This window comes from Excalfactoria chinensis, chromosome 4, assembly GCF_039878825.1.
Source record: "Excalfactoria chinensis isolate bCotChi1 chromosome 4, bCotChi1.hap2, whole genome shotgun sequence".
Lineage (NCBI taxonomy): Eukaryota > Metazoa > Chordata > Aves > Galliformes > Phasianidae > Excalfactoria > Excalfactoria chinensis.
Window position 1 is genome coordinate 67,469,181 of NC_092828.1, and position 14,670 is coordinate 67,483,850.

A 14,670-nucleotide genomic window follows, 5' to 3' on the forward strand; every position below is an offset into this window, starting at 1 on the left:
TTTAATCTCTGAAGTCCCCTGCAAAGTTGCTAGCAGCCAGGCACTGAAGAAGGTCCATGAAATGTGTAAAAAGAGTCTGAAAGGGTTTTTTGTTTTTGTTTTTCTAAGAACAGCAAGGAATTATCAGTTGATAATGCAAAATGCAAAACAAGTAGCATCTTTGTTCTGAAGATTCTATGCATTTCACAATCAAATGGATCCTATCACAACCACTATGTCAGAAAAGAATACTGTTTCATTTTAAGGCAATTATTAAAATTCAAATGAAAACTAGAAATGTATTAACGAGTAGCCACTACACACATACAGGTATAGCACACATTAAAAAAAACTTACACCACTTACACATTAATCAGATTGTACAGCATATCTCTTCTATAAGTCAACCTAATTGCAGCAGGTTAGTAAAGGAGAGGGAAACAAGCTGTTCCTCTAAGAGCAACCAATACCTGTCAAATGAATTATTCCTATGCAATCTATAGACCTAAACTGATTATCAAATGAAACAGTTCTGAGGAAGTTGTCTTAAAATACTGGCATATATTTTTTGGCTTGCACAGAATTTTGCACCACAGTGTGGCTCAGCTTTACAATATGGTGTACTTACATGCTTGCATAAGCCTGGCTGTGAGACAGAAGTCGATATGCTTACCATGAAGCCACACAGGTTAACACTGAAAACACTGAAGTAAGTACAGGGTTGGAACTGTTTTTGCTACTGCAGTATGGGAATACTTACTCAATCTGTGAGTACTTGCCAATAACACAGACACTATCTGAGGGTGTATGTGAGGGGATGCTGGGCAAATTAAGGAGGTGGAGGAAAGAAACAAAACAAAGCAGTCTCCAAGGTCTGGTCCATGAGATGCATCAAGCACTGTGGTGAAATAGAAGTACTTTGTTTTGAGTCTGCTGACCTAGAGCTGGAGTGCCCTTTTACTTAGTGTTGTGTTTATATGCTCACATAGCTTTTAGGGCCTGCCTCAGACCAGACTGGTCAGTTGTGCTTATAATTTGCTTGCCTCATACTGCCAAAACAAGTCCACAGGTTCCCACAGCAACATCTGAGTCTACAAGTCAGAGAGCTATGGAATCCCATCCCAAAGACAAAAGACTCAATGCTTGTAAGGGAGCAATTATGACCAAACGTGCCAGAAGGCAAATTTATCCAAGAAAGCTGATAAAATGAAATAATATCCTGACTACTTTAAGATGCTCCACAAAATGTATCTGAGTATTGCTAATTTTAAGCCACCTGTCTTTACTGAAATATTATAAAAGTCAAAGAAGTCGCTTCATTTCAATCCTCTCCTCCTGCCCCTAATTTAAAATAAAATACCCATGGTAAACAGGACCAGTCAGTACATATCAGTACCTGTGCATCTCACAGGAGTTCATCTCACTTACATTTCCATCGTGATTGGGGCAGGAAAGTGGTTTGCCTGCAGCAACAGCAGTGACAGTCTCCAAGATGGAGGACTCTTCAATACTGTTCTCCGGTGTTCGTTGCAGGACATCCATCAGGTTGGTGATAAAGAAGTTGTTCTGGAGTGCTGAAACCCCTTTCTCAGGCAGAATGGAAGTCTGGCGGCACACGGGGCAAGAAAGGGTTAAGCTATGGGCTGGAATGTAATTCTGTAAGCACCTATGGGACAGGAGGTGGAAGGGGAGAAAGAGAGAGGGAACTTGTCATCAAAGAGGAAAAAAAACCCTCCATTTAAGAAATGATTTGAAAGGCATTGTCTCTACTTATATAAAGAAAGGTAAACCATATTCCTAGCTTCAGAAGTAAAGTATTATGGGGATTTTTTTAAACCTTTAAATCTTTTTTCTCTGCCACATAAAAAAGGTTCAATAAGCTGACATCATCGTAGGAGTTATGTGCTTTCTTTGAGGCATTCATGCTGAGTGGATCCACTCTTTGAGATGTGTACTTCTTCCTGCTCTTAAGACAGTAAAATGATAAACTATCCAATAAAATTTGAAAGACAAGAAGTTATTGCATCAGCTGATAGCTGACCTTTGTCTTTGCAGTAGAACCCCCATTATTAGCTTCTATCTGCAGGTGTAGTGTTTCAGACCTAAAACCTGGTCCCAATGAAGCCAATGGAAAATTTTCAGTTTATTTCAATTGAAAATGTTTGACAGTTAGCCAGAATCAATAGAGCTCATTCTGCTTTGCTCTTTACTACACAGAGAAGCATGCCTAAAGTTATCGGTTTATGTTAAGGGAAGTTTGAGAGAATTTTTATGTTTGATTTTTTTTATTGTCTTTTTCTTTGTTTTAGGAAGACCAGTTTATAAAGAACATAAATCTGACACAAAAATTCTGCGAGCCACAAAATACAGCTCTTTGTGCTGCTCCTGGCCTGGAAAACCAAGTTAATAACTGTGCAGTATGCAAGGTTTGACCGCAACTGGCAATTCAATATAGTCTTCTAAGGACAGGAAGCTTTGCAAAAAGCAGTTCTTGGGGAGTCTGAAAGGCAAGCAGTGCTACACTACATTCTTTGCAAGATGCCAACCAAGAAAGTGCAACCTTGCAGATCTGTGTGGCTCTCATCCACTTCCAAAGGCTTTGCTTGCACCACTCTTGATCCTCCCCTGGCCGCCCTTCTTCTGACCCCCAGGAAGGGCTCTGTGAAAGGAGAGCTTAGGCTTTGTACATCAGCTGTACAATGAAGGAGTTCTTCCAAACTCTCTCCATAACCAGATCAGCATAAGAGGATTACAATGAAAACCAGAAGCTGACCTTAGGATTTACACATGAACTGAAGTCAAGAAAGACATGATGGTGAAAAATCTTGACTTCACTGACTTCAGCAAGAGTTTCACTGCTGACTTCAGTAAAATCAGCCCCCTATTCCACAAAAGACCATTTTATCTCACACGTTCAGAAACCCATAATTTTTCTTGCATTCTGTAAAATTAAATATGCCCATTGCAATAAGAAAAAGGTAAACTATGTGGTTACACAAAGCATCTTTTACTACTATTTCCTACCATTCAACATATAACCCAAACAGCTGCATCCCACCATCAGATCAAGACCTCAATAATTCTTGCAGATGCTATATTCTCTCTACTATTTGAATGGACAATGTAACTTTAAAACATCACCAGGTATGTTCATTTCATTCAGCAGAGTACAGCAGAAGACATTCTACAGTTTCTTTCCCCACTGCTTTTCAGAGAGGCTTTTCACTTCACTCAACCAAGCTGCAGAATAATGAGGACACTTAATCACCAGTTATTAATAATGTAAATAACATCATCATAGTATCATAGTATCATAGTATTGTGCAAGTTGGAAGGGACCTTAGAGATCATCGAGTCCAACTCCCGGGATTCGAGCCCTCTGTGTAGCAGAGCGGCACTTCTACCCCCTGCTCCACAGGAGGGGATTCGAACCCGGGCCCCCTGGTGTTGCAAACGGGAATTCTACCGCTGCGCCACCGGAGGCACACATGTCGAGCCCTTGGACATTAAAGGATGGGATAATTTTTTTCTCTACTTAGTAAATCAACAAAGAAAGGCTTTTATTGTTTCTAATTAAGTACTAAGCAGTATAAATTTGAGGTTATTAATTTGAGATCCAAATTCTGGCTGCCACCTTACACACACTGGTGCAACTTTCATGGCATTTACTTTCTATTTACTCCAGTACCAAGGGAACATCATCCAAATATTTTTTTCTGCCTCTTTGTCCTGCCCAATGCAAAGAAAAGTTTCTACATCCCTGCTTCTCCAGCTTTCCCAGACTTTATTGTCCCTCTGCATGTCCTTTACCATTAAAAAGGTCATTAGACAAATACTAAAGGACTTACCTTTCACAAAAAGTGTGCAGACAGGGAAGTACTTTGGGGTTCTTGTAACGGTCCAGGCATATGCTACAAATCAGAAACTGCTTGTCGATCTGATGGACCACAGGACTTGGGATGTTGGAGCCTTCACTGGCCATCCTAGACCACTGACATATGGGTCCTGTTCCCTTCTACCCTGCACACTGCTGGAGTTGGTGGCAGGAAAAAAACAAACAAACAAACAAACAAGAAGAAAGGTGTCTTATAATCTCTACAAAATAACAATCAACAACAAATTCACCCATATTTCATCCCGAATTTATATTTACATATAAGACAAATGCAAGGGAGAATTAGACTTCTAAAACACCTTACTGCTGATACCACCATACATAACAGCTCTGTCTGAGCAGGCATTCTGGAAAGGCATGTTGCCTCTGAGCTGTAAGAGTTACAGTGTTGTCTGGTTTTAAAGACATCCCACAACAAAAACGTTCCCGTGCCAGAAGGCTAAGCCAGTGCTAACAAACACTGGATTTCATACACCTACAGTACTTCTGGCAAAATCCTTAAGCTGGAACTGCACCAGCCAAATGGCTGCGTCACAGACAAAGTTTAAAAATGGTTCACCTAACACTTTTCCCCCTCATCAGTGCCCCTTGTGCCAAAGATATAGCAGGTTTGGCTTTAAGGAGGCTCAAGTCAATACTTGGCCTCTAAGCAGCTCAGACTTTCCAAGACAGAAGTGACAAGCCCTCTGCTGCAGGTGCTGATCACGCTCATTTAAAGGTCACTTGATTCTGCAAAGGTTTCTGTGGCCCATGACATTTATCAGCAGTGACACATGTGATCTTCCAGTGCTTGAACACACAGCCTGCTGCTCTGCTGGGGCTAAGCTGCTCTCCCTGAGCTGTATGTTTAGTAAGCCAGGTACCGCTCACTTATTGCAGTACACCAGTGGCTATTTCTAGGAAAACAGCGGTGACCAAGGAACGGTCTTTACTGACCTCCTGGTCACTGAGCCCTGGAGATCCACCTCTCTGCTAGCAGCACAAAGTTAATCACAGGTAAACTACCCACAAGCAGTAACCAACATGAGACTCCATGCACAAAACTGATGGGAGGCCTTTTGTTACCATTTTCCCCCCCCGAGAATGGTGAAACTGGAGAGTTAATAAAAATGCTATAATATTCATGCAATGCAATGTTTGTTCATGACCCAAAAACATGTGACTTCAGAAATGATCCTCTGTTTCTCTTTTTTCCATTTATTTTCTCGCAGTAAGATAAAGATGTGGATAATATATAAACACAAACTTAGCTATCTAAATGCCATAAATCACACACGCTATACCTTGAGGTGTCAGTTACAAACCCTTGTTACTTTTCAAAAGCTGGAGTTAAAAAAGGCTTTACAAGAATATAAACAAAAATTCTCAGCTTTGACAGATGGGAGTAGAAAGAGAATACTATCCAATATGCATTAATGCATTCAGCTGGATCACATGCAGCTCTTCAGTGGTTTGTTTCTAAATACCAATGTTTTCACTGTTGATGCAGCTGCGCTTTCCCTACCAAGAGGGAGAGGGGTGAGAACCCAAACAGAACAGGCAAGATAATCAGAATCAGGAGGACTTGCTTATCAAGAGCACAGTTTCCAAACCACTCACCAGTAAGTTATGAACAGTGCAGCTTTTCTTTGTTATAGATTAAGCCCAGACTATGAAAAAAAAAGAAGTACATAAGAAATGAAAGGTCTTCCATACAGCTGCCTATCATTTAATAGGAGTTCTCTAGCAAACAAATATGACATTGTCATTTCTTTAGCAGCTATCAAATACAGCTATGCCAGCAAACAATGATTATATGAGGAAAACTCACTTTTTCCTGAAAAATTTCATGCCCATTTCATCTGATCTTCATCCTTGTTTTCTAAATTCCCTCAATCTCACTGCATAATCGGGTGGTTCGTATCATTTTATCTGTAAGCCTTATTGCAGCCACTTTGATTTTCAGATGTTCACACTTCTGGTGTAAGAGCATTAGTGTGAGTTCAGAAATAAGTGTTTTTTAACATTTGTTATTTTGTCTGGTTCACAGCAGGCCATGATTGCCATTTACCCCCTGAGCTCACATGAGCCTGGTTTCAAATCGCGCACCTGAAAACAGAATTTCATCAGCACATTTCAAGCTGTGGCCTTTATATGGTACGATAACTTTTTACACAAGTAGTTCATTTTACAAAGTCTCTTAAGTGTGTTATTGCCAGGATTGAACATCTGATGCTGCGACCTCCCTGAACCAACTTCACCTTTGATGCAGTTTTGCTCAATGTGATGCAGTTATGGAAACGATGATATTACTCATTGTTTCAATGAAAGCAGTTCTATAACCAAAGACTCTTTGAGGACAAGTTGCACATTTTAGACGATCCATTTGAATTTAAACAAAGGCAGCATTTATTCTAATTAACTGCAATGCCTCAAAAATAGAACATCAGTTTCAGATGTATAGGTAGTGGGAGATTTTATCAACTATGACTGCTTCTTTAACAGGAAAAAACATCCTATTTTTTTTAGTAGCACCTTCTGGACCTGAAACCTGCCACAGTAGCTTTGCAGAAATTCATTTGCCTTACATCTAATAAGTAGCAGCCAAAACACAACCTTTGAAAATGACTCTGAGAATCACTTTTCCATATATTTAAACTTCAGAATTTAAAATGGAGAGCTGAAGGGTTTTGAAACCTTGCATCACACCAGACATAAAACCCCACCCATTTATCTATAAGAAGCACACACTGGAAACCCACGTCAGGTTTGCCAAATCTAGTGCAAAAAGGGGTTGGGAAAAGTGTACCCTTTGTCATTTGGTTGAGGCTCAAGGATCATTATTTTTCCAGCCACCCCCAAATTGAAATTATTCTTTTTTTCCTTCACTATTGATTTCCATTCAAAATAAACTATACAGCAAAGAAAGGAGGAAACAATGGATCTCCAAGCTAGAGTAAAGCCCGGCTCTGCTATGCATGCATGCCTTCAGGAGCTGAAGTGAGGGTGTGGCCCCAGGCATTTGTGAAAGAATACTATAATATATAATACGAGAAAAGGGAGAAAAGGAAGAGCAAGTAACAGTTCCAGAAGAGCTGTTTCAGATTAACCGAGTCATGTAATAGAGAAATGCCCCTTATCTACAAGTCCCTTTAAATTAGCTCTACAATTCTTCAACCATTACCAAATTCTCAGTTTCTGTGGCCCAGCCAAGAAAGAGACTCTTGGTAAACTTCTAACTCTCCATTTCCCAGGATTTACGTCTAAAAGAGCAGAACCCTCCATTGCCAATACACTGCTACACTGCTATCACTGAACTCCACCCAGACAGAACTGCAACAAGCCTGAAAGTCTAGCCTGAGGAGAACAAATTGCTTGCAGCCTGTTCATCCTCCTCTTATCACCGGTATTCACAACCAAGAGGGTCTATTCATGTATTATGAATGAATAGGTTTCCCATGGCAACGTTTGCAAAGGAAGTTAGGCCTGGGAGCTGTAAGAAAGGGTGGGGAGCCTTAACAATGTCGCTTGAAACGCTGGGGGTGCTGAGGTTTAAAACTCCTTAAAACAGAGATAGTGCCTGTTCACGCTTTCGTGGAATAAAGGACAGATAGGCATTAATAGCAGCACCCCGAAATCAGCCGAGACAGAACACACTATGTAAGTTAATAATCAGAACCTCTGCACAGATGACTGGCGGAGAAGGTTCGATAAGCTACATTTGCATTCCTCTTTCACACACACTCTTGCCATCAGCTTGCTGCCTTGTTGTTTAAAACACAGCAACCCTCTTCACTCTTACAACATGCAGAAGCATAATGAACAATCGGGACCAAAACAGAAGGAGCAACCCAGCAGCAGCCACCAGGAACAACACTGAGCAAACCTGAGCATTTCAGACCTACCCATCTTTGTAGAAAAACTGCTCAATCAGTGCAGTGCTGAGGACAAAATCCTTGCAGGGATGGAGCTGCTGTTCCGCAGTAGTCCAAACGAATAAAACATCATCTGGCAATATCTCAAGGCTCAAGCGTAAAACTGGTAAAGGATCCCTATCACAGCACGATCAGTACGAGAGGCACAGGGTATTTTGTGCTCTGAGGAATGATGCTCCATCCCACGAAGAGGACAGGTGGAAAGAAAAATGGAAGAATGAGAGGAGACCCAGTGAAGTCGTCATGAATTTTTTTTTCCCCTCGGGTCATTTACAAGTGGGAGACCCCTTCAGGATTCAAACCAATCAATCTTTATTTAGCACATCTTTTTCTCACTCAGCCAGTGTGGAAAGACTGCAGCAAATCGTGCAAGGGATTGTGGGATAGGGATGCAGCAGAGAGCTGCGACGAGATTCGCTGGGTGATTTTTTTTCCCTCCCTACTCAGCAATCAGCTGTTTGGAGGCTCCACACAGGGCCACTGAATTCGGTCACCAGAATGTTATTACAGGATTAGCTGGCGGAGACAGCCACCACTGTGCATCTGGCATGGCAATGCAGCTGAGAAATACATATGCAAATATTACTTGCAAATTGGAAGGGGGATTTAACTCCCACGGGGACAGCGGCTCTTACGCAGCCCCGCAATGGGAACCATCGCGGCTCTTACGCAACCCCACAATGGGAACCATCGCCACGGACGGAACAAAAGCACTTTCAATGAGAGAGGCGGATAAAGCCCAGCACTTAATGAGCGCCTCCTGATTTTTCCAGGAGTCACAGCATTTCCCAGAGCAGCACTCCGCTGCTCCAACTTCCAGCAGCAACAACAGACCCAACAAGAGCCCTTTGTCTCTGCAGATGTTTCAAGCAGAGCCAAGGAATCCCCGCAGAAAGCTGTGCCACTGACACACAAACCAGCAGCAGTGCCTCATGCTGCAGAGCAGCGTGTTTAACCCGGACCAGCTCAAAGCTTCACGGCACAATTGATGACCTCGTGCTGAAGGACCAAGAGAATCCGAGCTAGCCACCTGCTGAACATTCATACAAGCATTAACGCAAAGCTGCATTCCTTTTATCTCTTCACATCAAATAATAAATCAGAGATTGATTCAGATTTTACCAGACTGCTACCGAAGGAAATAAACTGATCCTTGGTGTCAGTACTTACTCTCAGCTATGCAATTTTGAACACACACTGAAGCTAAGCAACACAGAATTAGCTTTGTCCTCCAGTATCACAGCTGGTGGGTTTTGCTGACAAGGTACCATTTGCATCTCTAAATACAGTGAATCTTTTCTTTTGGAAAACAAAACAAGAAAAACACAAATCATATGCAAGTATTTCAGCTCAGTGAAGCCAACAAAGCTTCCCACAAATAAAAGGGAACAAAAGCCCATTTGCATCAGAAATAAACAAATGTTGGTTTTAATGTTGGTCTGTGCTTCTCTTAGTTAGGACAGATATAGTTATTTTAACAATCACAGTTTAAAATGTTATTGTTCAGCACTCTTAAAATGCAGGCTTCTGAATGTACTTATTGCATTCTTGGACTGGCTGACCAGGTAAATAGTACCGATAGTCATGTAACACGAATGAAATTTATATTAAGTTCTTGTTAAAAATACAGAGTCTCTGCATGTCATTTATTTCCCACTTGGCAATCCAGATTGGTTCATACATCTCACAGATCTGGCCTGGTTTCCCTGGGTAATGCCCACAGGGCAAAAGCATGCTGTAATCCACTTTCTAACTTGAAATGAAACATCAGGCAGCATGCGTGCATGTGTTCAGATCTGGGATACTTGTGCCAAAATCCCGCTCCTCTCACTCCCTTGACAAATGCTGAACTCTGTCAGAGAGAACACAGCATGCTTCATTTTAGCTCCACGTTTCAGCACGCTGAAAGATGCAGGAATCTGCACAGCAGGATTCGGTTCAAAAAAAGGCCAGAGAGTTTCAGGCACATTTTTGGAGAGGAGGGGGTGGGGTTTTACTGTTCCTTCTTCAGGTTTGTTTTTTTTTCCCTTTACCCTTTAAACTGTCTAGAAAACCCTGCTCCAAAGAACAGTTTTTATACTCCTACAGCCAGGAGATGCAAAGCCTTTTGTTCCTGCCACATGAACAGAACAAAGCCACGTTTTAAACAAAAATCGAGGCTAAGTTGCAACACCCAAACCCCAGGTGGAAGACACTCAGACAGAAGCATACCGGCATCACTCAGCTACTTGCTTTTCCTTGCTATTTTTAGCATCCCATTAAGGTACACTAACGCAAAACGACAAGTATTGCTCAAACTCCTATTTCTCTTCACAGTCAGTCAGAAGGACTACATACCCCTCAAATCAGAGCCGATCCCATAACGTACCTCATGGCCAAAGAAGGCTGCAGGAGTCAGAGCGACAGCCACACTCACGGGGAGCTACAGCTCCAAATGAGAGACTGCTTCAAAGTGCAGTTCTTATACAATTATCTCCAAGGAAGCTGCCTGCTGACACTGATCTTGCATTCAGGAAATTATTCTGCTTCTCCAACAAAACCAAACCATGGGACTGTGGCAGGGAAAATGAGACAACCAAAAAATAAGAAAATAAGATCTCATCTCCCTTGAGATTTTTGTTCTTGCATGTTTAATGTTGACATGTGGGCTTCTTCTCCCTTGTGAAGAGGAAATGGATTTGTGGCTCAGTGAACAATCTTGCACTTTACCCCACAACAGTTATTACCAGCCTGTTTCAAATAGGTTTATTGTATGTTTTGAGTTGGGGGAAGGGCTTGGGGGTTATCATTTATTGTTTTGAAAGAAAGAAAGAAAAAGAAAGGAAAAAAAGAGAAGGGAGGAAGGGAAGAAGGGAGAGAGGGAGGGAGGGAGCAAGGGGGGGAGGAAGGGAGGGAGGAAAGAAGTGAGGGAGGGAGGGAATGAGGGAGCAAGGGAAGGAGCACGGGAGGAAATGCTACCCAACCACACAGGTTTACAGCACTCATTGGAAGTAAGTTCAGAAGAAAGTATAGGGCGTATGCCATCTTCATAGTGATGCAGAAATGAGTGTTCTAGCTCCTGCTATCATCCCCTTTAATGGTTATGTTTTTCAAACAATTTCTTCTTTTTCATTTTCTAAGCATAACCTGCATTTACATTCTGAGAGATCTTATTACTGGTAAGTTACCAAAAATAACCCACCAAACCTAACCCACAGCTATTTTACAGACCTCTGCTATAGACTGCCATGTGCTCCCCCTAATATTAAATAAGTCATCTAAACATTATAGGTTAAGATGAATGGTCTGAACTCTAGTCTCTACTTTAGATTGACTGAGTGAAGAGCAGTCTAACTCAGTCTGTTGCACTGTTGCACAGAAGATTTTAAGGTCAACAGAAATAATAATAATAATAATAATAATAATAATAGTAATAATAATAATAGGGTTAGCCCAGACTAAATGGCTAAATAATATGGTTCTAGGAAATAAGCCTGACTAGAAAATATGAGGCAGGACAGACCAGAAATCAATGACCTAAAGTCATCCTGCAAGGAACAGGGGATAGCTTGGGAACTCAAATATAGGAGAGGATGGGCTGCTCCAACCATCATCTGGCTCCACATCGTTAATCTGACCCTGGTGCCAGAAAAGCAGGTGGGGTGAAACAACCAAGTACTGTCATTGTGGGGCTGCACCCACACCAGGAATCATGGGGGCTTAGTCATCTTATTGGGATGGCAGTGGTGGAGACACCATTGCCTCTCTCCATTGGAACTATGCTTCCATGCAGACCCAGCAGCTCCCACAGAGTAAGCACAGCCTGCAGCCTGAACTCACACAATCAACCAACCCAGACTGTAGTTCACACTGGCAAGAAAAATCCGGGGCTTCCTTCCACTGTAAGAGGGCCCAGCCAGAGGGCAACTCTGTCAGATGCTTGTCCTGAGCCAGTCCCGTATCTTGTGATCTAGCACAGCAGATGCTCTTCCTCAAAGCTTGTGACCCAGCACATGGCTTGTCACAACTGGAGAGGAAAAGAACTTGAAAGGTTTCCCAGGGATGTAACGCTGGGTTACTGGAGAGCTTCACAGATCCCACAGCCCCCACTGCATGTCCTCTGCTACCTTATTCTATTTCCTCTTATCTTCTGCTCATGCACAGCTCAGCCTGCCAAGGCTCGCAGGCAGCTCAGAGCAGTGGCTGAGGCAGCCTGGCTTCCTGAGGGCTCTGCCAGTGCAAATTTGAGTCATGCGACAGCACTCCCTGCCTGTTTCTGGCACTGATGTCACAAGAAAAGCTGCACTGAGCACAAACTGCTTTTCTCCCCTGTGTTATTCTCTTTCCACTTCTGGGTATTTGCCACTGAGATGGCAGGGCCAGGCACAGCAGTGGGCTTACCTTAGGTACTGCTATCACAAGTTGATGCCATTAATCAGGTTTCTTTTAAAGCTTTCTAAAGACTGAAATAACAAGAATAGAAGCCACTGCTATAAACAAAAGCTTAACAGTTTTACTTTTCTAATGCTTTTTCCTCCTTACTTTCCTGAGTTTGTAATTAAAGTCTGTAATAGGGTACATGCTTGAAATAACCAAGTAGGCCTCCTGTGACACCAACATACTAATGCTTTATACTCTCCTGTATACCGGAGGGAAGAGTAACAGCTGGCATTTAAAGACCCCTTTCCTTTTGTTTTCCCCCTCCCCAGAACCTGTCTCCTTTTGTAGTACCCCTACAACTCTTTGGTGGTTCTGTTTCCATCCCTACAGACCCCATGTTCCCACTACCCCAAACTCAGATGATCTAAGAGACTTTCTGGTAGCTACTCTGCACACATCAAGGAACAAAAGTGGCAAGTCAAGAGTCATATCATCACACGGTAGTCACACGGCTGAGATGTGGTACTTAATTTCAAGGCGATTTGAATGAGGTCTTCTCCTCCTCACTGTGGATAGGGCCTGGTGCAATTAATCCCAACAGCAGTACACCAGGGTTCACTATGCCTGCAAGGAAAATCTGAGTGCATGGAGTAGAAGTCCATGAATCCCCAGCCAAATGACCTGTTATTCCAAAGATTTCAAAGAGAAGGGGCAAGAAAGGAGGGGAAAAAGAGCAAGTCAAGGAATACAACAGGATTAAAACTATCACGTCAGGTCAAATGTCAACCTCAGATATTTGATTAAACACAGAAAGGGTTGTAAAACATCATATTCTCAGGTGAGCTATTTTTAAAAATAAAAATCCTCAGTGAGGCAGGTTGAAGTAATTATTTTAGGGGCTAAAGGTTGTGATGGTCTAAGTACAAAGATTTTAAATACTACACTTGGCACCCAAAGCACACAGTCGGAGCATCTATGCCATATGTACGCAAGCTCAAAAAAAAAACACCACAGCAAACAAAAAGCTAAGCTGGCAAAAGAAAACCTGTTCCTCAAATCACTGCAGCTTTCATAAGCATCTGCTCTGAAATGCTTCTTGAAATAAAATTGCTAGATAGAGACACCATATTATCAGTGTTAACCCTTCCAAGCCCAGGCCATCAGGCAGTACAGACAAAAAGCAAGAGGCAGAGCAGGAACCTCTTTGGGAAGAAATCCACAGGCTTTTCTACATGCTGTTAGATATAATGTACATTGAAAAATGCTCTAGGCATTTTCTTCAGAGCTGCTAAGCAATGGCCAGAAAAGTAAAGTAAAAGGTAGATGCAAATGCTTGATTCTTTTGGTACCTGAGCAGTGAAAGTTGAACTGCTCAGAGACCACCCACTCCAGTCTCTCCTGAAGCACTCATCTGGACCTACCCCATGCTGCATCTTTGCTTCATCGTACAGTTCTGCAGTTTCTCCCTCCAGAAGAGATGACACCCACCAGGTACCTGAGTTCAGTCACATATTCCCTGCTGACCTCTCCTCTTCTTCCGTTTCCACTTATCTCTGTTGGATTCTGGTGATCTAGCACAAAGTTAAAATCAGCATGGGACAGGGCAGCACCCAGCTCTCACCACGTGCCACACATCTTGTACAACTTAACACAGATACTGCCAGCCCTTTTGTTGTTCTGTTTGTTTGCTTGTTTTTCTTTTGCAACCTTCAAAACGCCCCACCTCAGCAGAAAAAGTGCATGGAAAATAAACTAGGGGGAAAAATTAGATGTTTCATGGCAAGAAACAGTGCATGGAACATAAACATTCAAAAAGCAAGCAAAGGAGGCAGAGAGCACAGGAATCTCCATAGCACACAGTCTGGAAAAATAAGGTGCCTGAGCAGATAGGTTTCTGCCAAAAGCACATACAGGAGAGGGACTGGGAAAGATCAGATTGAAAAGAGCCCCTCTCCAGCCCCTGCACAGGCTCACAAACCCCACAGTGCTTGTTTTAAGGATGAAGTACTGCTGTCCACGTCTCTGCATTTACCTGAACTTTTGCACAATGTTCACCTTGTTTTCTTGCTCGGAGCCCAACTGCGATGTTACCTTCTGTGTCTGCTATGTCTTCTGAACCAAAATGTCTTTCAAACACACAGTGGTATGTTTAAGCATATGGTCTTTCCTTGGGTTCAGCGAAGCCCTCAGTCAAGCATTAAGTGGCAGGCTGAGGTTTACCCAGGCAGGCTCCTTATGCCAGTAATTACACAACTGAACTTTCCCAGAACTAGGTAAACATGCAGCTGCACACAGCAGGTATTCTGGCAGCACCAGTTACAGTGCAGCAGTGTCAGAATAACCTTGGCAAGAGGAGCCCCCTCGTTATAACAATGGCTGTATGCACAACAGCTAAATCGACCAAACCACAATAACAAAAAGCAATCAATGGCTTCCCCCGAGGAGCTTCAAGCACACAGAATCCAAGCCTGTCAGCTGCTGTCCCCTCCTCCACACTCACAGGTCACTACGTTTGACTTAGCA

The 14,670-nt window shown here is 42.5% G+C and overlaps 1 protein-coding gene across 10 annotated transcripts in view; it reads right to left on the reverse strand.

Annotated features, from left to right (window-relative positions):
* The window catches only part of TRIM2 (tripartite motif containing 2), an 87,026-nt gene that overhangs the window by 35,730 nt on the left and 36,626 nt on the right, over positions 1–14,670 (reverse strand). For 7 of the 10 annotated variants that reach the window (XM_072333899.1, XM_072333898.1, XM_072333904.1 and 4 more), the window contains exons 2-3: positions 3,828–4,009; positions 1,408–1,645 (exon numbers count right to left, since the gene is read on the reverse strand). In XM_072333899.1, the coding sequence (XP_072190000.1) occupies positions 1,408–1,645; positions 3,828–3,961 (372 nt within the window). In that variant the 5' untranslated portion in view covers positions 3,962–4,009. Of the gene's footprint in view, positions 1–1,407; positions 1,646–3,827; positions 4,010–7,758; positions 8,477–14,670 lie in introns of those variants that run through there. The other 3 variants (XM_072333907.1, XM_072333903.1, XM_072333897.1) reach the window with 2 other exon arrangements.